The sequence below is a fragment of the Dromiciops gliroides genome, chromosome 2 (genome assembly GCF_019393635.1).
Source record: "Dromiciops gliroides isolate mDroGli1 chromosome 2, mDroGli1.pri, whole genome shotgun sequence".
Classification (NCBI taxonomy): Eukaryota; Metazoa; Chordata; class Mammalia; order Microbiotheria; family Microbiotheriidae; genus Dromiciops; species Dromiciops gliroides.
In genome coordinates this window covers 653,380,889-653,406,941 of record NC_057862.1, presented here as the reverse complement: position 1 = coordinate 653,406,941, position 26,053 = coordinate 653,380,889, and the positions used below count along the sequence as shown (strand labels likewise).

The 26,053-nt window shown below is 40.7% G+C and overlaps 1 protein-coding gene across 1 annotated transcript in view; it reads right to left on the bottom strand.

Moving 5' to 3' along the window:
* Positions 1 to 26,053, bottom strand: part of ZFHX3 (zinc finger homeobox 3) — a 311,215-nt gene that overhangs the window by 177,129 nt on the left and 108,033 nt on the right. Inside the window, exon 3 of the mRNA XM_043983329.1 lies at positions 19,846 to 20,342. Coding sequence (XP_043839264.1) covers positions 19,846 to 20,342 — 497 coding nt within the window. The remainder of the gene's footprint in view (positions 1 to 19,845; positions 20,343 to 26,053) is intronic.

Here is a 26,053-nt window from a genome sequence, read left to right as displayed (position 1 = left end):
TTCTTAGGAGAAAAAGAAAATGAATGGAACAGACAAAGAGGAAAGGGTGTCATTGTGGGAAGTGGTCAGGAATTTTTTAAGCAAAGGGCAGCTTAGAGTACTTCATGAGATAAAGCTAAAGAGAAGAGGAAAAATTGTATTTAGACATGTGGCGTGAATACCACAAACCCCTCAGAAAAGCCTCAATTTAAGGTGGAAGTGCCTTGCACATAGTAGGTGCTCTTTGAATTTAATCGACTCTTCTACTCCTCCCTCCTATCTCATCCCCCTTCCAGCTAAGATCTTTTTTTAAATGTTACTTAAAAACCTTTGACATGGGCTAAACTATGACTTAGTGATGACTTGGCCATGGCCTTGACTAGAAACTCCTCAATTATTAAGATTATTATGGTTTTATAGAGAAATAACATTGAAATAGGAAGGGAGGGGTGGGTTCCAAACTTGGGCTCAGTGAAATTGGATGGAAGACAGAACTGCTTTCTCTGGAACAATCATTCAGTCTTCCTACACTAGTAATTTTGGATCATATTAATGGGAACAGAGTAAGGGCAGGGAAATATAAAAATGGTCAAAGCATATTCAGAAAAACAGAAAAAGAACAAACACTTGCGAATCCTCTTCTCTAGCCAACTCATTACACACAATGCTGCTTAAACCACAGCTGGCTGCAAAGTAACACGTTCTGACTAATGTCTAGGATGGTGAAGAAACCACAGGCCTGGGACCAAATCCACTTGGCTTGACTAAAAAGCCTAGCCTAGTGTCCCACAAATTCTCCTCTCCCTTTCCTTATTCAGAAGGAGAAAGAGGGTGGGGGGAGTATTCCAAAATAATAGTCTGTCTGGGGGAAATAACAGGTCTATATACAACACATTAAATATGAAGGAAGAAAAATCTATTCCATGGGTAAAAGCAGACTTTGAGGGAAAATATTCATTACTACCAAACACTGCACACTTTAGACACAACTAATGAATGTAGCTGACTCGGCTCAGAAAATCTTTCTGGGTCTACTAGAGTCCGTGTATATAAAAACGTTGGAACTTGGTATCATCGTTTCAAGTACACTGAGCTAGACTTGCATCAGCTGCTTTATAAAGCAGGACAGTCTAAACTGGGTTCAGAACCCATAGTATTGTCCACCTTTTCAACAATAGTTTTGCACCACTGTTAAGAATCTAGGGAGAGGGGCAGCTAGGTGGTGCAGTGGATAAAGCACTGGCCCTGGATTCAGGAGTACCTGAGTTCAAATCTGACCTCAGACACTTAACACTTACTAGCTGTGTGACTCTGGCCAAGTCACTTAACCCCCATTGCCCTGCAAAAAAAAAAAAAAAAGAATCTAGGGAGAGGGGCGCAGCTGGGTGGTACAATGTATAAAGCACTGCCTCTGGATTCAGGAGGACCTGAGTTCAAATCCAGCCTCAGACCCTTGACACTTACTAGCTGTGTGACCCTGGGCAAGTCACTTAACCCTCATTGCCCTGCCTCCCCCCCCCAAAAAAAAAAGAATCTAGGGAGAACATTATTTTCCAACATTTCCAATGATGAACCCAAACTTCCTATCCATTTTGGAGTACCAGACCACAAGAGGGCATGAATACATCTAAAACAAAGTCATATCTTTCATCACAAAGACTGCAACATTAATTCATTTATATAAAAGTATAATTGAGTAACAAACAGTGTATACACAGGCAGATAGAATGGTGTTGTGATCCTAATAAGTGTTTGGGACAAGAAATAAAGACCCAGTTATCTTCTGCATGCTGTCAACAGTTTTAAGTGCTACTAAAAGAAAACATCTTGGGGGCAGCTAGGTGGCGCAGTGGATAGAGCACCGGCCCTGGAGTCAGGAGGACCTGAGTTCAAATCCAGCCTCAGACATTTGACACTTACTAGCTGTGTGACCCTGGGCAAGTCACTTAACCCCAACTGCCTCACCAAAAAAAAGAAAAAGAAAACATCTTAGCTAGAAGGGGTGAGAGAGGAGGGAGGAGTAGAGAAGTCAATTTAATTCCAACATTAAGTACCTACTACGGGAAAGTAACTATAAAGGAAATATATCCATCATTTGAATACTGCTTTAAAATTTAACCTCAATTTAGGTGATTTTAAAATTTAATTCAAATAAATCAAATTTAACAAACATTTATCAAGGCCTACAGTGTGCTAAACACATGGTACAAGAACAAAAATTAAAGTCTCTCTGCCCTGAAGGACATGGGTACAACATGAGGAAAGGGGAGGGTTGGCTGACAGAAGAAATATGTACACAGATGAGTAGATAAAAGGGATTATGAAGAGAGAGAAGGAAGGAGAGGGAGAGGGAGAAGGAAAAGGAAGAGGAAGAGGAAAAGGAGGAGAAGTAGCACCAACAGCAAGAAGAATCCTGGAAGGCTTTATAGAGAGAATGCCGTAGCTGTGGCTTGAAGGAAGTTAAGATGGGTAAAGGCTGTATTTTAGGCATGCTAGATGGTTTGTGCAAACACACAAAAGGTAGAAGATAGAGTGCCAAGGGAAGAGAATAACTGAGTAGTTCAGCTTGGCTTTAATGAAATCACCAAAGAAAAGAGAAGAGAGAAAAAGAGATGAGAGGTAAGATTGGAGCCTTGAAGGATGATGATCCAGCCAAGAAATATTGGAACTAATAGGTCAGTGGAAGAACCAGAAGAGAAGACTATCATGGCAACCAAGGAATAGGAGTGTATTCAGAAGGTAGGAGTGGTCAGCAGTATCGAATGCAGCAGAGGATTTGTGAAAGAGATTTGGTACTTTAGAGGTCACTAGTATGCTCAAACTCTACTTGCAGAGAGCACAACTCAGATGGGCTGGACACATTGTTCAAATGCCAAATGTACACTTGCCTAAGAGACTATTTTATGGAGAACTCACAGAAGGCAAGCGCTCATATGTTGGTCAGAAAAAGAGATATGGGGACATTCTGAAGGTCTCTCTTCAGAAATCTGGAATTGATCACATCACTTGGGAGACACCGGCACAAGACTGCCCAGCATGGCATGCCCTAATCAGAGAAGGTGCTGTGTTCTATGAACAAAGCAGTATTGAAGTCACTCCAAAAGAAACAAGAAATGCACACATTTAGAGAATCCAACTCAAATGTTCACACGGATTGTTTGTGGCCGACCTGTGGTAGAGCATTACAAACTCCTATTGGTCTCATCAGCCAAAGTCGGACACACTGTAACTTGACTCTAACATAATGATATCATTTTAGTACTCTTCAAGACTGAAGGACAACCACTACCACCACCAGGTTTCAAATAGTGTGGTCCTAAGTCACTTTTCAATGGGTGGAATAAGTACATATAACTCTAAGACCTTGACAGTGATAGAAAAGGGAAGTAAAGTGAAGATTTTGGTTTTGCTTTTATTTTTTTTTTTTAAACTGGGGAAGAACTGGGCATGTTTATGGGCGGTAAACAACAAGGCAATGGATAGGAAGAGACATAAAGAACAACGAGGTGTGACTGATAAGGCGAGATCCCAGAGGCGGCGAAGGGCATGTAATAAAGGGCACAAGTAGAGGGACTGACCTTGAAAAGAAGAAGGGCTTCTTCATCCTCAGTCTGGCACAAATGAGGAAAAAGAAGCAGACGGGATTTGAAACCAATTACCCCATAGTGTGGGAAAAATAAAGCAGACACCCTTGGTGTGATATCTGCTTGGTCAAATGTATCCTGCTAACATAGGAGAAGATGCTGGTGAACCAGAAACAAGGAGAACAGATGGAGAACAGCTAAAAGGCGGGGGAAGCTTATATTTCAATTGCCATATTCATCATCGGTGGTGTTCCAAGGCACAAATAGAACAGGCAAGGGCAGTTAATCCAGTTCCTTCTTCAAATGCACCTTTCTAGAATACCAGAGTTGACAAATTATTTTGAGGCCTCGGGAAAAAAAAATCTTTTGAGTATACTACGGCACTAACTCAGAACCAGGAATTGGTAAGCATTGTTGACTGGCCAAGTGAATAAACTCTAATTCCCTTTCCAGTCCTCAGAGGAACAAGGATCCAAACAGCACAAGGGCTCACCCTTGTGGAGCAAGCCGGTTCATCCAACTCCATGGTTTCTTTCCCTCATTCCTAAAGGTCGATCTTTCTATCTCTAAGTGTGGGAGCAAATCGAAAGATGTTCAACCATTTTCCGTCATGGACCCAGGATCCTCTGTCTTACCTTTCTCTCTCTACTGAGTCTTTCCCTTATGGCAACAAATAAGCCCATGTCTCCCCTATTCTTCAAAAAACAAACAAAAGCCCTCAGTTGGTTTGACCAACCCAGATAGCTATCACCCTCTATCTCCCTTCAGTACTCCATTCCTTGAGAAAGCTGTCTTCATTCAGCGTGTCCAGTCCCTCTCCTCTAAGCATCTTCTAAAATCCTTTGTAGCTTGGCTTCTGACCTAATTATTCGACTGAAACTGCTCTTTTCAAAATAACCAATGATCTCTCAATCGCCAAATCTAATGGCTGTAACTTATATATGGTCCCAACAAGTGTTGATCAAAACAAAACAAAACAAAACGGCAGACAATAAATTAGAGAATTTGGCCTTCCAAAGAACAACCCACAAAACAAACACTTTCAAAACCTAGTCATTTGTAACCTTCTAACCAATTGACTTCTGAAGTATGAGATTTTAGAATCCAGACGAGGTTTCCTAAATCATTCTTCATCATGGCTGGTCCCAGTTCCCACATTCCTTCTTTCCTTCTCACTAATTTCATCTATGTAGTCATCTTTTGCCCTGTCACTCCAGCAATACGATGTGTAATAACTAAGTCCTAAGTGGCTTGAATTTTTGTCTTTATATAATTATTACAGCTAATTATTACACAACAAGAGACAAACAACCCAGATGTAGCCAAAGAAAATTTGAGCTTACAGGAAACCTTCTAGAGGCTGTATGTAATGTTGATCCTGACGGCTATCTTATTGCCCACGACAAAAGCATTTCAATAACGGGAATAATGAAAAAGTATTGAAAACTGAATTTTAACAAATAGCTCTGGAGAGAATTTCAGATTTCATTATAGGAAAAGCATTTTATTTAATGTTGAAAATATGAAAACTTGATATGACAGTTTCCTATAAATAACAAAAAGTGGAAACCATTATTAGAAGCATTTGTAGTTTTCTACTTTTGATGGGAAACCCTGAGAGAGAAAAAAATGCGAATTAACCAACAGGGAAACAATTTATCTTGCTTTACGTTTCCTGGCCTAGTTTCAAAACCCTTCAGTAGGTCGGTAAAAGAGGATTCCTTTACTAACCATGACCCAGAGGTCTTTCATGAAACATTTGCACTGCCGTTACTAAAAGCTGAAGCTGTTCATCAGCATCCATGGTCTTAAAAATTCCCACCATTTATGTGACCTATTCTGACTGCAATGCATGTAACTTAAAAAAACAAACACCAAGATGCAGAATGCATTTTTTGAAAAGGACCAGAGATCTAAATTTACCAGCTATTAAAGTATAAATTTATGCAGTAAGCACTAACAAAATGATGTTCATAGCAACATTGATTCTCCCACCCTACACTTAAAAAGTATTTTCAGTTATGAGCTATATTTAAACTAGGATACCAAATTTGGTATGTGAAAGGAATACATTTATGTTCCCATAAAGAAGTTCACCTCCTTACTGTTTCAGGATTGTGTTAAAACTTGTAGTTATCTTAACAAAGCTTAATTATTCATTTAAAATTTCCCTTTCAAAAACAAAACCAGAAACACCTGTTGGTGTTTAATGTATTCAAATTTGGCCTTTGAAGTTAAGCCTTCATCATCGAAATGAAAAGAGGGGAAATGAGTTCCCCTCTTTCTGCCATTATTTAAGCTCCAAATGGTTTTTCTGCTAGACTGGGTTTACCTAGGACTTCATCATACTTTATTATGGCTGTCGGGAATGCAGATGCAAGCTCAGAACTACATTTTCCAGAAAGTGACAGAGTAGGCACCAAAATGTGTAGGGGGGGCGGCAGAGGCTCTAAAATGACAATGGTTTTCTCCACATCGCATATTAAAGTGGGAGTACTTTTAAGACAGAGGATTTTAGCAGGCGATAAGCACATTTCAAAGTGATGCTGATTAGATTTTTTTCAAGAGGGAGAGGATGATTTTCAAATTAAACTCAACGGCAGTCTATCCATGTAACAAACTTTTCAAATGACAAATGATGATTTTTTCCCCCTTAAGAGCAATTTAGAGGGCAGCTAGGTGGGAAAGTGGATAAAGCACTCAGGAGTACCTGAGTTCAAATCTAGCCTCAGATACTTGACACTAGCTGTGTGACCCTGGGTAAGTCACTTAACTGCCCTGCAAAAAAACAAAAAAGAGTAACTTAGAAAGATAACAGAAATCCTCATGTCATGTTGAATACTACAACACAAGCATTTCCCCACAAAGGGAAACTTTGAATACTTTAAAACATTTATTTTCTGTAGATAACATATATCAATAGAGTTGAAGTTCCCTTAATTCAAACTGAGAAGTGTCCACTTAAATAACACAGCTGACATAAAAATGCTGAGGTTTTCAGTTATTGAAGAAAAAAAAAACAACAGAAGTCCTGTTGAGCTTAATGTCAGCCATTAATCCTTCAAACCAGTTTGTATTCAGGCAAAATATGGGAATTTTTTTTAACAAAAATTGAATGGCTAATTACAAGTTCTTGAAATTTATCCTCAACTAGATTATAAACTTCTTTAGGGCAGTGAAGAGTCATTTTTTAAAAAATGAACTATTCCCATTAACAAAGTGCTTGGTATCTAGTAGGTGCTCAATAAATAGTCAGTTTATAAAAACAAAACATTCATAACCAAAAAACCCCCACATTTTTTTTTATTTTTTTTTTTACGGGGCAATGGGGGTTAAGTGACTTGCCCAGGGTCACACAGCTAGTAAGTGTCAAGTGTCTGAGGCCGGATTTGAACTCAGGTACTCCTGAATCCAGGGCCGGTGCTTTATCCACTGAGCCACCTAGCTGCCCCAAAACCCCCACATTTTAAGGAAATGTTAAGTAGCTAGGAAACAACTGGAAAGACTACTGAACTATAATATGTTTGTTACTTTTATCACCACATTATAAACCAGTTCTCAGAATCTCTGAGTCAGAATGGACTTCAGGGGACATTTAATTCAATCCATGCTTTAACATATAACATACCCAATAACTGGCCATTCAGCCTTTGCTCTAGTCTTCATTAATTCTTGAGGCAAACTACTCAACTTTGGGAAATCCCGGAGAAGTTTCTCTCCTTTCCCTCTTATCAAATCATCTCATTGTGTCTTTAGAAATTCTGCCTATTGGATCCAAGCAGAACAAATCTAAGACCTCTTTCACTTGGCAATCCTTAAAATATTTGAAGCTCATTATAATGGCCTAAGATTTTTTATCTCCAGGGAAAATATGCCCAGTTCCTTCAACCCATCTTAGATTATAGGGCAGGACTGGGAGATCTTTCACCACCCAATAACCTAAGTCTTGATGCTCTTCAGTTTATCAATATTAAGATGGATTTATGATCTCTGATGTAGGTACAATGGTCAAGACTTTATCTCATCCTTTACAACTCTTGCCCATGTCCTCCAGTAAAGCTTGTACAGGGCAATATGCCAGGAGCCCTCCCAATTTTCTTGACACTGTGCCGATACCAAAGGAGTACATGGAAAGAGGAATTCACTGATGTAGCTTGTCCAAGTCTGTCTATGTCTTCCTCATACTTTCTTTGAAGATGCCTTCAATAAATATATAGATTGTATACATTAAAGTGTTGTAAGAATAGGAAAGTAGGTATATGAGATGGTAGCTATGGGTATTTTCGGTCATTTTTTAAAAGTCTTTGGTATTATCACTTCTTTCAATGACCTTGAGAATGAATCCTTCCATGTCCTCAAAATCTGTGGTCTTCAGCATGTATTTGGTTTAGCAGAAGTACTCTTCCCATCATTATTTTCTTTAGTATCATTTCTACTTCTTCATGTAATACATTAAAAATGTTATCCTTAAAGTTTTGTCCAAATGTAACAGTCTTGCAGTCACTGATGAAGAATTATAAATCTGTTCCTTTCTTTCTTTCTTTCTTTTTTTGGTCTTCTTTTCAGTTTTCTTTGGTTTGCTTAGTAAGGTCTCTTAGAAAGTTTTCTGTAAAGTCCTCTTTGCCTCCAACGCATCTTGTTGTTTTATTAAACAAAGTTCAATCTTCCATCCTTCTATTTCATAAGACTTTACAAATGAGTCTATAGTAGGTATTGCCTATGGCTGTCATTTCTCTTAGTTTCATAAAATCAAGTGATTAATGGATGAGATGGATTACTAGATTTTGGGGGGAGGTCTCCTTGTGGCAACTAATTTATATTAAACTTTTTCAGGAAGTGGTAATAATCTGTGTCAATGTCTATTTCTATTCGTTTTTTCTAGCTCCGCCAGCCTTGTTTAAAAGGTTGTTAGAGTTGTCTTCATTGCATGCCAATTCTTCTCACTGTTAGTTTTGTAGCTTGATAATGAATCTGATCTTTGCTCAAACAAGTCAGTGCTCTGACGGTATAACACTGAGTCCCACACTGGTGTCCAATCAGTTCCTGTGTTCTCTTGCTCCTAAAGCATGTTTTTCTACATATTTTCATATTTGCTCACCTTTTGCATTAGTCATTAAGTTTCAAGTGCATGTTTAATACAGAGAGAGAGAATCTTAAAGAGTTCTTCATAAGAGTTCTCCATCTCTCAATCTTCTGCAATAGATGTTGGCACATGAACTATATATTTTTCTCCATAATAGTCATTAAATACCTTCATGTACATTGCAATTTGAGATGACTAATTTTCCAGTGAAATAATGATATTTCTTATTGCCCCCAGACGGATAAAACTGACACCACCATTTTTTTTTTTTTGCTCTTGGAGGAGAGGTATACTCCATACTTCCATCTAATTACAACTTCCCTTTGTCTTCTTGTTTTATTTTTAACGAGCACATCAAGATTAATGTGACTCAGTTTATCCAGTGGGTCACAGGACAAGGATACTGTCTTTAGAATTCAAAAAGCTGTTTATTTACAAATAGTCTGTGAATCATGGATCTTTGTGCACTTTGTCCCTTTTTGGGGACTTCATTCCAGCAGAAGTAAAAGGTGGTCATGAGGGTCATTTTGCATTCTTCCCTCCCCTTAGTCTAGCAAGGTCTTTCTTAAAATCTGGCACCTACAAGTCATCCTCAAACCCAAAATGAAGTCTGACCAGAACAGAATACACTAGGACTCTCACCTTTCTGGTGCCCGTAACTATTGCTTGCCTTAATGTAGCCCAAGACAGCATTGCTTTTGTTGGTTGCCATTTCAGGCTGATGGTTAATATCAGTGCCCTTGTAGTCTACTATAACTACTAGATTTAGAAAAGAAAACAGTTTCATCCTCCCCCCATTTTGTATTTGTAAAGTTAATTTTCTCAGATTCGAGTTTAAGACTCCACATACACTCCTATTAAATCTCAAGCCCAGTGATAGCCAAACCTCAATTCCTGGCAAAATTCTAAAATGAATCATGAAAGGATTGTCTTATGAACAACCATTTGATAAGGGAAAATTTTAAGTCAGCTACAAGCAAAGATAGCTAGCTGGCTTCTTTCACACTGAATGATTAGAAAATACAGGTACCAGACAGATTTCTGGAATGTGTATAATATCAGTTAAAATAGAAGAAAATGTTGAATTCCTCTGTGCTAGTAAGAAGAAAGGCAGGCCACGCCAAACATGCCTAGGCCACTCTCAAAGACTCTAAACTGCAGAGAAAGTGCTGACCTCGGCCAAAGTGCATTGAGTTTCTCACTGGGAACTTCTATACACAGATGAGATTCCAATTCTGATCCCCTCTCCACCGACCAATTCCCCTGGGGCTGGAAGGCAGCTAGATAAAAATGGATAGGTCACTGAGCCTAGAGTCAGGAAGATCTGAGTTCAAATCCAGACACTTTGTAGTTCTACGATTTAGGAAAGGCATTTAACCTCTAACTGCCTCAGTTTCTTCAACTGTAAAATGAGAATCCTCACAGGATCATTGTGAGAATCAAATGATAATATATTTTCATGGTGCTCAGCACAGTGCCTGGCACATGTAAGGGCCTAATAAATGCTTGCTCCTTCCCTCCCTCCTGTGTGTTAGAAGTCAGGGGGGAAGGATATGGTCCAGAAACCATAAGGTGGAAAGCTTTTCAGAATGCAAGAATCAAGGTTAACAGACATTCTGAATGTTGCCCTGATTGATACCCAATTAATACTAAAACCAACACACTGTAAGAGAACAACCTCTTACACACTGGGTAAATGCCTCTTTGGAAGACTTTGGGGAGGACACAAAACAAGCAGAATCACCCTGGATTAAACACCTTCAATGGGTTACAGTTTATACTGATGCAGGAGGTCATATCCCCAGGAGGAGGTCATAGAACTATGCAATTACTGTGAGGATGTCCAAATAAAGGTGACAGACAAGAGAACATTTCTGACAATGAGGTTACTTGTAGCTCTGACAGACTGTGGTGAATTCAAATCTACTCAGGGGACATGTCAGATAAAGCACAGTTGGGGGAGGGGGAAAGGAGGGATCCAAATGAAAGGGGAGAGTTATAAGGAAAACGTGGAGTGCACATGAAAACCCCTCAAAAGGGTAACACTGCTCATTTTAGGTTTTAACACACTTCAGTCTGCCGACAATGAAGAGCCCGTCATAAAGAAAAGCAATGCTTCAGGGGCAGCAAGGTGGCGCAGTAGATAGAGCACCAGCCCTGGAGTCAGGAGTACCTGAGTTCAAATCCGGCCTCAGACACTTAACACTTACTAGCTGTGTGACCCTGGGCAAGTCACTTAACCCCAATTGCCTCATTTAAACAAAAAGGAAAGGCAAGGAAAGGCAAGGAAAGCAATGCTTTAACTCCAAACTGATCAGATCCCAGCTCAAAAGACTGCATTCCATCTCTCTAAACAGCCCCTTGTGAAGTCAGTTCACTCTAGTGTGCTCTCTCCATTTGTCTCCAGAGCCTTGGGCTAGAAAGACTGAATAAATTCTGGAACAGCACCTGGGAGAACTTGGAGCAGTAAGTTGCCCAGTAAACATATGCCACTTTCTATAATGGCCCTAAGTGACAGTGATGTCCAGAGGGTGCTGGGGACATCAGCTACAGGGCTCCAGCTGCTCTGTAAGGACGAAAAGGTCTGCTACAAAGGCTATGTCTTTGAAGACAGTCTGTTCTTTTGCACATTCTAAATTAATTCTAGTAAATAATCTGCCCTCTCTGCCTTTTTAATTTTGGTTGAAGGGGAAAGGGTGAGAAGGAAGGGGGAGTAGAAATATAATTTTTAAAAACACACCTGCTTAATGAGAAAACAAGGCCTAAGGAAACTGTCTCCAAAAGGTAGGATGCAAACCAGATCCACCATCTGCTCCCATAACCTGGGGGTGGGGTGGGGAAGGTGACTGCCCCCATCTCTTCTAAATTAAAAGGGGAGAAAAGAATCTGCAACCCTTGACTTTCTGAGCCAGACGTGACCAGTCAGTGACCAGGTATGGGCACCATGTTTGGATTCAGTTTCTGAAACTCTCTCACTGCTTAGCTCCCAGTCCAGCCCAAAGAATGGAATCCCCAGAGCCAAGAGTAGGCTCCCCCTGCATCTTCAGCTTTGCCCACCAAAGGATAGGAACTGATCTGACCTCCAGCAAAGGGAGGTGGGTTGTACACCACATCAGAGAATGGGTGGGCATAAGAATTCTGAATTTAAGAAATTAGTTTCATGGACAGGTTCTTACGTCCTTCCCAAAATGGTTTCATTCTTCTTCACCAAATAACCAAATGGCTCACAGGAATGGGAGTGAGCTTTCCCTGTACAGAATAAGGCTATTTGTGGCTATTTAAATGGCCCCATAGTTTGCCTTTTAAACGTTAGCTTCAAAAGCCACGTATCGAGACAAGAGAAGTCAATTCACATGTGACCTAGATCTTACACTGACTGACAATTTTCATACTAGTATAATTTAAGATTAATATGAGGTCTTTGTTCCTGGCCTAGTCAAAGAATCCTCAGCTGGGAACTGTTTGAGTAATGGGTTCTGGTGGGGGTCTTAATCTCTCTGCTAAAGTTGATGGATTTCTATTCCAATGACTCTCAGGTGAAGAAAAAAACATCAAAGTGAATGCCAGAGTGTAATAGTTGGCAGGTGGGCACTGATTCCAAATGTCCTTCCTGCCTCTTTCCCAACGGGAGGGGGAGGTGTGTTGCAGATGCTGTCAAACACTTAGGAATGCTAACTTGTCACCACCATATGAAAAGGGAAAAGGAGTAAACTATGCAGACTCTAAAATCATCCATTAGACTTGAGGACCTAAGTTAGGCATGGGAGAGGGCAGAGGACTCACTTGGGCTTTTTTTTTACCCATGACTGACCTTGCCTACAAGAGGGAAGAAGCTAAGTTGGGATCTAAAAGAGAAGTGGGAAGAGTAAAGGCAGGTCAGAAATGATTTTGTGAGAAAGTCACGGCATTGAAAGCTTTGAAATTAACGTTCTCTAAGACCACAGCCCAAATGGAACAACAGAAGCTTTCTCTGAAACATCTCAGCTCTGGATTGGAGCAAACACAGATGGGAATGGGGCAGTATGATGAATCTCAGACTTTTTACAGTAGTAAGATCCTTCACCCTCAAGAGTCAAGTCCCTGAACTAGAAATCTTTAAACGATTTATTTTTTCAAATGTTTATTGCTTGGATAAGTAGTCAGATTAGATAAACAAATAGTTCTAAAAAAAGTACTTTTAAACTAATAATAGAGACCACTCCAAATTACTGGTAAATGAAATACAAATCAAAACAATTCTGAGTTTTTCCCCAATGCAAATTGGCAAAGATAAGAGATGGGCCTAGAAAATGCTAGAAGGGTTGTGGAGAGATGGGAGCACTAACAATACACGGTTGGTGCAACTGTGGATCGGTCTGATGATTCTGGGAAGCTACTTGGAATTATGAGACTGTGACTAAAATATCCAGATCCTTTTCTCAGCCATCCCTCTGCTAGGCGTATACTGCCCCATCCTAACCTCTGCCAAAAGTCAAAGACAGAAAGGTTGTGTGTGTGTGTGTGTGTGTGTGTGTGTGTAAAAGCATTTTGTGTAGTAGTAAAAAACTGTAAACAAACCCACAAAGGAAATGGCTAAACAAAACTTGGCCCATGAAAATGTATTCCCCTTCCCTTCTCTGAAGAGTTGGGGAGTTATGGGCATGGAACACAATATATAGTCATACTTTCTTAATGTGTTGGTAGGATTTAGGAATTAGGAAGACCTGGTTTCAAATCTTGCCTCAGACACTGTGTGACCCTGGGGCAAATCATTTAACCTCTCTGGTCTCAGTTTTCAATGGGAACAAAAGCATCGATCCCTCTGGGTTACAGTGAGGATCAAATGAAATATGCAAATAAAGGGCTACATTTATATCAGCTAATAACATTGGGACTGCGGGGGAGGGGAGGGGCAGCTAGGTGGTGCTGCAGTGGATAAAGCATCAGCCCTGGATTCAGGAGGACCTGAGTTCAAATCCACCCTCAGACACTTGACACGTACTAGCTGTGTGACCCTGGGCAAGTCACTTAACCTTCATTGCCCCACAAAACAAAAACAAAACAAAACAAAAAAAAAAACAAAAAAAAAGGGATTCTGAGTAGTGTCGAGGGAAGGGATTATTGTTAAATAAAAGTGATATGAAAATAAAGTGTTTACTTTAAATAAAGCTCTATAGCCTAACATTAAGTTTATAATTATTTTATTTAGGAACCTTTTTTTCTGAATCTAACCTATACATTACTAAATAACATAGTGAGGACGTGAGGACAAAATGCACACTTGAAGAGATCGATATAAAAAAGAACTTTCTTTGATAACTGTCTTAAAGTAGAATGAAATGCTTTGTTTTATGAGCAGAGTTCCTCCATTACTAGAGATCTTGGAGGAAAGGCTGGGATCCACCCAGCAGAGATGTTGCAGAAGGGATCCCTATTCAAAGGTGGGCTGAACTAAAAGTTCCTTCCAACTCCAAGCTGTCATGATTTTATGATTTACAAAAAGCTTTCGAGGGGGCAGCTAGGTGGCACCGTAGATAGAGCACTGGCCCTGGATTCAGGAGGACCTGAGTTCAAATCCAGTCTCAGACACTTGACACTTACTAGCTGTGTGACCTTGGGCAAGTCACAAACCCTCATTGCCCTGAAAAAACAAACAAACAAACAAAAAGCTTTCGATCTTGGGTTTCCTATCTACAAACTGGGGCTAATAATACTAAAACTATCAAACCTCATGTGGCAATTCAAAAGATCAAGTAAGAGTAAAAGGGTGAAATCCTAAACAAACAAATGTAAGTTGCTATTACTACTAATTATAACTTCTCCAATTTTCAGGCATTCTCTGACCATTCATCCCATCACATCTGTGGACATCAATGGCCTGGCTCATCTACAAAGGAAAGTGATAACACCCCAATACCAGAATCTAAAGGACAACTGCCCCTTAAAGTTTTTTCTTTCAACTTAATTGGACTGGTGGCATTGAGGGGAGAAGATAATCAATACAATATCTCCCACACACTTCAGCAACCACCCTCCATCAAATTCCAGCAATTTGGGCAGGTTGAGGCAGAGATTGGTAAAGCAGTAATCCAAAAGAAATCATTCTGTCATTATACGATTTTATTGTAAGCTCTCAACCCCAAACAATAAAAACAAAAGTCTGGAACGGTCACGGAGTTTTAAAGTCTCTGATTTTTAAGATTCAAACCTGTTAGAATTCTCAGTTCCAAAACAATCACCACCTTACCCATTAAAATCCACCTGAAGCAGAAAACACCATGATGAGCGACTTAGAAACTGCTATTGTCATAAGAGACCAACTCTTTTCCCCTCCAAGACTCCAGTCTCCACATTCCCCAGGTCACAGCGAGGAAAAGAAAAAAAGAATTGTGTGCAGTGAAGGAAAGGGTAAGGTTATTGGCAACTTGGGATCCTTATTCAGTAGCCATTAGCAGAGCTGGACAACCATTTTAACATAGCCCAACCAGCCAATAAAAGAAACTAACACAAATTTTTTTAAAGGTAGAGCAAAGAGAGGTGTGTGAGTGTGTGAGTTTGTGTGAGTTTGTGTGTGTGTGTGAGTGAGTGTGTGTGCTCATGTGTGTGCTCGTGATAAGCCCAGTGCTTTCTCTCACCCAGTCAGCAGCATCTGGAGAGGATTTTCTCCAGCAGACAGTAAAGAACTCGATTACATCCAGTTAACTGTGCTCTAAACTGATTATGCATGTGCCAGGCTAATGGATTACATTAGCAAGAGGAAAAATAACATCCAATCAATCTCAATTTGCTACAGACCACACCAGGGCCTAAGAGAAAAACTGGTTCGTGAACTCCCTCCACCCTGACCCAAAATGCTGGGGCTAACAAAGCCCCGTGACAGGCTGAGCTCTCTGGTGAAAGATGTGCATTTTAATCACAGCAAAGGATCAAGGGAATAAACTAAGTTTGTTGCTGGAGTACACTCCCACACAGTTTCTTCTGCCAGCATCAGAGAACCTGGAGCTGGCAAACCTCAAGGCGCTCGGCCAGCAAGGAATCCTAAGAGCGATTTATTTACCTTCAGGTAGCACTTTCAGGCTCACAAAATAACTTCACTCATAAAAATCTTCTCAGTTGTGTCATCTGAATATCATCATGCCCGCTGTATAGCCCAGGCAACTGATGCTCACTCTAGGTCACAAAGATGATAAGCATCTGAGACAGGATTTGAACCTAGGCCTTCCTGACCCCAAATCCAAGACTCTTCCTGTCAGACTGCATGGCCTTCTCCAAGGGAGAGAGAAGCCGTCTTCAATGACAGCAGTCCTTCCTGCAAAGAATTCCATCCCGAGAATGCACTGTCCATTATAGGTCTTCACCAATCTCCCTGACAGGCAGGTACACTTTGGCCTAATGAACGCACTACTCATCAGCTTACCTTGTTTCGCACCTGGGATCCTCCAAGCTGAGGGTAAAGAGCTGCTTCCCTTGCTCTCTACTGTGGGAATTCCTTAACCTGCCATTGTTGTTGTTGTTGTTGTTGTTGTTGTGTTGGGGGGGGGGGGGCGCAATGAGGGTTAAGTGATTTGCCCAGGGTCACACAGCTAGTGTCAAGTGTCTGAGGCTGGATTTGAACTCAGGTCCTCCTGAATCCAAGGGCAGTGCTTTATCTACTGCGCCACCCAGGTGCCCCTTAACCTGCCTTTTTAAAAACAGGCTTTGAAAAAATACTTCCTGGACCCTGAACAATTCTCCAATCTCCCTGCACCGTGGTGGTACATTAGCATCTACTAGTTTTTCAGATCTTTTCAAAGAGACTTCCTGAACCCGCTCATCTTCAAAGGAACAGCCAGTGACCCATAGGAGAAAAGGCTGGGGATGTGGGTTCAAATTCTAATTCTGACTCTCACAAGCTGTGAATCATAGGCAAATCACTTAGTACCTGCAAGGCCCTGCTTACTTATCTGTAAAATGTCGATAATACCAATACACTCTCCACCTCCCCACCCCACCCCCACACACAAACATAAACACATCTTACAAAATTGCTATGAGACTCAAATAAGATGTCTGTGTTTCAAAAATTAAAGTTTTCTGTTAGACATTTAAAGTCCTTTACAACCTGGTCCTACCCTATCTTACCAGCCTCCATTACTCCCTTCACAGGTCCTTCAGAGAAGGTAATTTGGCCTTCATCCCCTTCCTCACAAAGGATGTCTGCCCTGTCTCTTTGCCACCTCAAACCCCGCCCCCCCCCCCCCCCCGCCGCTCCTGTCATTTTCCACCTGTCCGTTAGATTCTAAACTCTTTAAAAGGTTGAATTACCATCCCTATATAGATGTTTTACAAATATATATTACATATATTTATATATTATTTATATAAAATGAGAATGTGAATATGTATGGGTATATGTGTATATGTATGTGTGTATATATGTATATATGTGTGATACAACCACATACATATATTCAGTCTCTGGATATTTCAAACCGGATGTCCCCAAGACCTCCAAACTCATCATGTCCAAGATTGAACTCCTGACTTTTCTTCCATACCACTATTTTTGCCTTCTGGCTTCCCTGGTTCATAAAACCTATTATCTTCATCTGCTGTCTCCCTCCCAAGCCTACGTGCACAAGCGGCCACCACATCTTGACCACTCTGCCTCAACAACCTCTGACCTCTTCCTCTCCACTCACAGTGCTACCTCCTCAAGGTTCTCTCTCTTTTTTTTCCCCTGTTTTTTTTTTTTGGTGAGGCAATTGGGGTTAAGTGACTTGCCCAAGGTCACACAGCTAGTAAGTGTTAAGTGTCTGAGGCTGGATTTGAACTCAGGTCCTCCTGACTCCAGGGCCAGTGCTCTATCCACTGTGCCACCTAGCTGCCCCTACTTCGGTAACTTCTACTGACCCTAAGATAAAACATAAACTCTGATTTTTTTAAGCGCTTCACAACTGGGTCCCAACCTCTTTTCCCAGCCTTAATAGACATTATTGCCCCTCCCACACTCTGTGAGTCCGTCAAAGTGGCCTTCTTACTGTTCCTCAGATGAAGCTCCCTCTCCCACCCCAGCCTTTGCACTGTTTATCCCCCATGGCTGGAATGCAATCCCTTCTTATATCTGTCTCACAGAGTCCATCTCTTCCTCTAAGACACAACCCAAGCACCATTTTCTGCATGAAGCCTTTCCCCATCCTCCCAAACTCCTTTGTATTTAATTGCTTTGTATATTTATATATTTGCTTTACATTTGTGTTGTGTATACTTATATGTGTATTTGCTGTCTCAGTGCTAGAATATGGGCTTGTTGAGGGCAGAAATTATTCTTTGTATGTTCAAAGTCTTGCACAGAGCCTGATGGGTAGTAAGTGTTTAATCAATGCTTGGTGACTGATTCTAAAAATGTTAGTTGTCCTACTTATTATTATTATGCTGATGACATGAAATATCTAGAGAGGAACAGAGATGGAATCCCACCAGGGTCTGAGTCTAAGGACAAGTCCCTCTCTAGTCTTCTCCCTCAGTTCTAAGGGAGTAGTCCTTTGGACTTCCTCCCAACCGGGACTTGAAAGCAACAGAATAAATTTGAGATGCCTGAACTAAATCTCTTTTGAATTATCTTCATGTGGTGAGAACACTTAGGAATCCTATCACCACTTAAATACAATTCAGATCTATTCCTTCAAGCTTTCACTTAAAAGTATTGTGCACAGAGCTTCCATTTGGGGAAGAGAGAGAATGAAGCACAAATCACTTGACAATTTTTACCAACAACATGTATGGTAGGGTCCAAACGAACACCAAAAAAATCGAGATTCCTTATAGTCATGCTTCATTTTAACCATACCTGCAACCCTCAAAGAAGGTATTTCTTTTTTTCCTCCCCCAACCCCTAAAAACAAAAACAAAACAAGAAACCAAAATGGAGTTCGATGTTACATTCTATACAGAGGATTTCCCAAAATCACAAAATTGATTTGTATTAGCTATCTTTCATTTCCAGGGTTACTGAAACCAGGGAGCAACAAATCGACAGATTAAGAATTTTCATATATTTGAACTCATTTTATTTTATTTTTTTTCAAACTCATTTTAAAACAAGAATAAACAAGGAAGTAAAAGTGAAATTGACTACAGAGCTGATCTGAGCATAATGAAAATTTCCAGACAGAATACTCACTGCCACAATGATACAGGACAGGGGAAGGAGAGTGGTAAGAAAGAGGAGAAATGAAAAATAAAATGGAGGAAAATGGGAAGAGAGAGAGAGAGAGAGAGAGAGAGAGAGAGAGAGAGAGGGAGGGAGGGAGGGAGAGAGGGAGGATGTTTGTGGGTATGTATGTGCCCGCGCACGCGCATGTGCGTGAAGAAGATATGTGAAATGAGGCTCGTTAGATTTATGGCGATTTGTACCTGATTGTTCATACTAAAGCCATTATGGAATGATTAGAGAAAAAGGTGAAGCTTTAAGTCCAGTGAAAATCAATAGAAACGTCTGGAGCAATTCTGCCACTCGAGTGAAAGGACTATTTACCGTATCCGGAGCTCCTCTTGGGTTACAGCCTACAGAGTTGAGAGAAGGAAAAGGGGGAGGAGGAAGGAAGATGGAGGAAGGGCAAAGAAAAGAGTTTTGGCAGCTGGAGGAAAGTAAAGAGACTAGTGGCAGAAAAAACAGAAAGAAATGTTATGAGACAACAGAGAAGGAAGAAAAAAGGATAGAAGAGCAAAAAGGGGGAAAGGTGAGATTGAAACACAGAGAAGAGAGGGAAAAAATACAAAAAGAGAACAAAGGAAAAAGAAAGCAAACGGAAGGCAAAGGAAAGAGGGAGAACAAGAGAGTGGGTATGAGAGAAAGGGCCAGAAACTATGTCTGAGTTCACAGCAAAAAAAAAAGCAAAGGGAAGAAAGCAACTTGAAGGAAAGAAGCTGAAACTCAGGAATTGAGCAACATAATGAATACACTTTAGGTTTGTAAATGAAAGGCCTATTTGTAACCTCCCAAACCCCAAATGTCAGTTAAATGCCTTTTCATAATCAAACATACTAAAGGCAAAAAGATCAACTTTCCCTTAGAGGGGCTTGCTTCCATGACCCAGAGAGCTGCGGGAGGTTGGGAGAACAGTTGAGTTCTTCCCTGCTACTCTACCATCTTCCATTGGGCAAAATGACCCCTCACTCTCTTGGCAAGCTCAGAGGCGCCCAGGCTCAAGAAATAAAGAACAAATGAGCACGTCTTACCTTGTACAGCTTCAGGCTCGCTTCATGCCTCGAGTTGACCGTGTGGAGCCGTAGTTTCTCCAGGCTATTCGTATAATAGTCACAGGCATTGCACTTCAAATGTACAGGGTTTCCAATGGCCACACACTTCAATCTCCATTCATTGGCCTTCCCACCTTCCTTGATGTGTGCCACCAGCTGGTACTTCTGCACGTGCTTGTCTGTCTTGCAGTGGAGTTGAAAATTGGCCTTGAGCTGGGTATTGTAGCGGCACAGCTTGCACTGATAGGAGTCCCCCATCACTGCCTTCCACTCCTCCTCAGGAAGGCCGCGTTCCATGTTCATGTGCAGACCCAGCAGGTCCAGGCTGTCCGTGGTGAATTTGTTACATACTGCACACTGGAAAAGCTTCAGGGACGGGTCATTGGTCTGCGTGAAGCTCTCACCCAGGTTCATCAGCTCCTCAGACACCAGCTGCCCGCCCCCCAACCGCATGTCGAGGGGTATTTCACCGCCCACTGCATAAAGGAGAGAGAGAAACCAAGTCAGAAAGAGAGGCTCTTGTTGGCAATAGCCAGTTGTCTCAGGTGTAAGGGCCAAGCCTTTGGCCAGGGTAAAACGTTCTCTCTTTAATTCAAGTCAAGAGAGGAAGAAGTGAGTCACGCTGGGTCTGCCTCAGATATGAAAGGGAAGCAAACTTTGCAAGGTGTATTCCACAATGCAGAAATGTTTCAAAGCCTGGGATTCCCCTGGGATACAGCTGGCTCACCCCTATAAGGCACTGTGATACTGCAGAAAGTTTCTTTTGAAAGGGAAGGCCTCCCCAGATTCTAAACTCCCAGACAGCGGGGATTCTCTACATACTGGCTAATAGGATCATAGATTTACAACTGGACAGGACCTTAAAGGTCAGTAAGTCCCACACCCCCCTCCACTGAACAGATGAGGAAACTGAGGCTCAAAGAGTTTAAGCAACTTAATTTATCAAGTGTTTGAAGAGAGATGAGGAAGACAGGGTGTCCCAGAAGTCTTAGTGCGATTTTAAGGCTTAATAGCATAAACAAACTGATGCACTATAACTTTTGTTTTTTTTGGACACCTTATATATGATTGTTGGGTCACAGTGGGGAATAGTCAGATGGTCAGCTAGATTCAGTTGCTGAATCTGGAAGTACCACTGGGCACAAGCATCTCAGCAGAGTCTGAAAGGCAGAATAAGGGGCCACAAGTTGGCCAACAGCAATCTCCTCCTTTGCCAAACTTCAAACATTTGCCGGGGTTAAGCCCAAGGATTTATTTAAACCAAAGATTCCAGGATGGCACACGCATTTGTAAACAGAACTAGACTCTGCATTTGGGGGACGAATCGGGATGGGCAAGAAAAAGAGCATTGTTCATTTTAAAGGAAGGGGCCAGAGAAAGTCTTTTCTCCTCCTCATGTATATCCTTATCAATCTCCAGGGCACCTCTGACAAAGTATGGCTTGGGGCAGCTAGGTGGTGCAGTGGGTAGAGCACTGGCCCTGGAGTCTGGAGGACCTGAGTTCAAATCCGGCCTCAGACACTTGACACGTATTATCTGTATGACCCTGGGCAAGTCGCTTAACCCCAATTGCCTCACCAAAAAAAAAAAAAAAAAAGTGTGGCTCTCCACTCATTTACAGTGAATTAATATAGCAGATTCTTATTCATGTTATTAGAAATGCTTGGGAAGTGTCAACTCTCCTCCATTACCTGGAATTGTACAGCTATCCACAGAATTTATTTTCTAGGTTTCTGCCCAATCCTAAGACACATACATGTGGCATACACACACACATACTTCAGCCAGTTGTGCTTTTCTCCCCTCTAATATTTAAACTAAACTTATGTCTTCAGTTGGTCTGGATTTTGTTGTTGTTTGTGTATTAATCAGTCGCCTAGTTGGCAACCAACCCAAGAGAGATGTTATCATTTAATGTTTTTAATACTTGGCCTATGAATGTTCTACTAGGAAGCATCATGATTGAGTAAGCATTTTTATGAGCTCTTTTCAACAGTGTGACTGTGCTTCTGAAGGCTAGGAAGAATCTAAAAATCCACACAAATCTCTTATCTGTACACATTTCAGAACTCTTTAGAAGCTTACTTTTGGCATCTCTTGTGCTAGTTATGGTTGCTCTCATCAGGAAAATGGCATTCTTTTTAGGACAAGAGAGCAAAGAATGAAAAAAAAAAAAAACCCTCTACTCCCTCATCCTTTGATGTATAAAAGCCAGGTCACCTGAACAGAGATTATCATCCACAAAAATGCATACAACAACCAGGCAAAAAAAAAAAAAAGATTCTGCCTCGGGAGAACATAAAACAAGAAACAAATAAATATTTGTTTCTTTTCCATCCATGGCCAGCAGCATCCAATCTCATCCTTTTTTTTTTTTTTAGAGTATTACTCTAAAAGGGATTCAAGTCCTCAGATGCCGGATGTTTAATTAAAAAGCTAAGTCCAGTTGTCAACCAAGAAGCTATAAATCTCTTTCCCACTCCCCAAGTTCTTCACCTAAAATGAAAGTCATGGGGAAAAAAAGCCAAAGAGAGAAATGGATTTGAAACTATGAGTTCAGAAAACATTATCAGCCTAAATAGACTTCAAGTCCTAAATCTCATGGAATAGATTTGAGTGTCTGATACAACAGGCAAAGCAGTGGACTTCCAATGTCACCAAATAGAAGTCTTATTTTAACACAACAAATTTATACCACATTTCCCAATGCCAGAGACCAGCACACATTACAATTCATATAAAAGAAAGCAGATCCCTATCCCAAAGTCAACTGTTCTTGCAGCCATTAGGAATTATATCCATTCATCAATCAAAAAAAGATTTGTTAAGGGCCTACTATGTGCCGAACACTGTGCAAAGCACTGGAGCCAAAAGGGGGAGGGGGGCAAAAGACAGTCTCTACCCTCCACGAGCTCACAAAGATAAAGATTTTAAAGCATTGCTTTAATATGCATTCCCCTCCAAAGACTATTTAAAAAGATAAATAGCCATGAGTTAAGGTGGAAAAAACGAAACAAAAACAAAACTACCAGTATGTGTCAAGTCCAATTCTTCCTTTCGAACAGGACTAAATTTTACTGCTACTACAGGACTAGGAATTCCATTCTCAACCATTTTCAGAAAAGGATACACCAGAACCACCTTGGCATGGAATGAATTCTCTCGTTTAACATTTTAAGTTAATGCTATTTCAAAAGATGGGTTAAAATAATAAACTTTAAGCACTGGGGTAAATTTTGCAAACTAATAATAATGATGGAAGATTTTTTTCCTAACAAAATCTAATAACCAGGTATATCTGAAGACTTCTTCCACATTAAGAGCTACTATAGGCCAAGCAAAGGCAAAGAAGGAAATTACAACTATTTTTATTTATGTAAATTTGCTTCCTGTTACTGAGATCTGTTTCGGCTAAACTGTAAGCCCCCACACTGGATGAGATCCCTGCTTTCTCAATGTTCCATCCAATCAGAGCTCAATAAAGGCAATTGTTTGTTTATTCCCATGTCCATCTAGGGCTGTCATTTGAAATGTCAGGGTCATACCATCCCACCTAGATCAGATAACTCCCCAAATGAAGAAGAGCTAGGAAGTGGCCTGACACTCATTCAGCAATACCAGTCACGGTGCTGGGACTGCAGGAGTTATTCTTGCCTGAACTGGAGAATGGTAACATTCCTCCAACACTAAGAGCTCTGTCCTTTCTGGAGACAAAATGGAGATCGGGATTATCTTCGTGTTAGATTCAATGATTATCTGTTGCAATTCTGGGTCATGAAAGTCGTCTGCTCTGATATTATGCCTTCCTAATAATCTCTCTCTCTCCGGTTTCAGCTGGATCCATTAATCACGCCATATTAGTAGGCTGAGATGAAGCCAACTGGGCTATCTACTCCAACCTCCTGCTTCTAGTCAGAATGGCATTTGGCCAAGGACAAGATGGTGGTGTCTTACCGGGCCATTGTTCTCTACTCATGTCGCCTCGAAGACGTGCGCCATGCCCCCTTCCCCTTCCTTGGCTTTCCTCATCTGTAATCTCCTCCTCCCTTGCACTGTGACTCTCTACCCAACCCTAACACCCCTTCTTCCACAAAGCCTTTTTGGATATCCCTCCTGCCCCCAATTGTTAACTTTTCCTTCTCAGAACTTATAGAGGACGTTGCTGGCGACTCTCTAATTTTGCTTACACAATATGATGAATTACAGCTTTTAAAAATTAGATTATAAGCTCCAAATGAGCAAAGAATTGTGTCTTCTCTAAACATGGTATCTCCCGTGCACCTGGCGCAGATGCTTTATATATGGTGCTTAGAAAATGTTTGAATGAATACATCTTATATCCACAATTAAATTAGAAGCTCCTGAAAATGTGATTTTTACCACCTCCTTTATTCATTTTTTTTGGGGGGGAGAGGGTGTTTCTCAAATACAGATTTGTAGAGTGACAGACACACAGATAGATATACAAGAAGTCTATTTCTCCATCTTATTTCCAGTTCTGTCAGAAATTTTCGTTAATTAAAATCCCTATTGGTTCAACTGAAGCCCATTTTCCTTCCTATACTCATTAAACAAAGAATACCACCTCATTAATAGAGAGCTTTCTCTAATTCCCTTGAAGAACTACCCTTGGTTTCCAGTTCTCAAGGTAAAATTCCCACTATTCCTTCAAGCTGTCTTTGCAAAACTGTTGGGACAACAATACTGATGGTAACGGTTATGGTTTGTTCATTTCGAGAGTCAATAAAAATCTAGGTTGGTGTAATTAAGCAATTTAAATTAAAATATTTTAGCATCCATCGGAATTTAAGTTACCCAAAACGTTTGAAGCAAGAAAACATTACGAATTTAAACACACACTGGGAAACAGACAAATTGAAAGTTATAACAACAATTCATCAAGATCAATGAGTATTAAAAGAACACATGTCAACACTTGAGAATTACTGGATTTGTTTCTTCTGGCATGAACCTACATCACAGGACAAAGGCATTCACATTTAGTTACCACCCCTCTATCAGGAAGGGGCCATGTGGCTTAAATCCCTAACCTCAAGGGGTTCATGTCATCATGGAAGGTATACAGAATAAGAGCAAGTCAGAGACCAAAGGTCCAGAGATACAGGTGGAAAGAGACAGAGGAAAGTTTAGCTTTAAAAACTGGTCCAGTGAAATAACCTGGTTGGAAAAATGGAATCTCCAAAGTGGCACGTGCTTCTAAATAACATGGTTTGGGGCATCCAATATCTACAGGAAGTACCTAGACGTTCTAGATAGGATGAGAGAAGGACCCAGTAGCCAGTCCCCAACTATATAGCATTTGGATCCAACATTCCTTCCTTTTTCTAAAATTATCCCCGATATAAAAATGGCTATCCAGCCCCTCTTGACTTTGCTTCCAATTATTACAGCTAATCCAATCTATTTTACAAGCCAGACCTCATTTCTATAGTCAAAACTTTCAAGGTGATGAAAGCACATTTACCAAGAGTTTAACCAAGGTTAGCCTAATCTACCTTGTCCTATTAATAATCGGAACCAAGCAGTCACCCATCAATGTTTAACACTGAATCGTTAACTGACCCAGCATCATTTCTTCTGACCAAAGAGATGGCATCTAGTGACTCAATTACCAGGTATTCCAAACTCACCTTACCTTCTTTTTCTTCTTCGTTTTTTTTTTTTTAAAGGAGGACTTGAAAATCTGATTGGCAAAGTTGACAATTCTTGGGAATCTCTAACAATGGTGGCACAATGCTCAACAGACCATGCCCACCTCAAGCCCTCAATAGATATCATGCTTCTTCCTTCTTATATATCAGCTAACTACAATTTCTGATCATTCCCAGTAAGTGCTAAAGAGGTGGGAGGAAGATCACCAATATGGTGGATGTCTCAGAGACAGAGATTGAGAGATAGAAAGAGCAAGCATGTGAGAGTACCAGGACCCCCAGACTAAGAGCCGGTATTCCAGAGGATGCATCACGGTAACTGAGATCTGAAGGGACACCTCTACTTTGAGCTCAGTCCATGCCATATGGTAAGAACTACCCAAATGTTGATTCAATGAACAAATGGAGTCAATCAATGAATTCTTGTGTCTATTTATAGGATACAAAGGAGTTTAGGGAAACACCTCGTGAAATCTAACGACTAGACTAGGGGCACTCAATTGTCCACAGAGAAA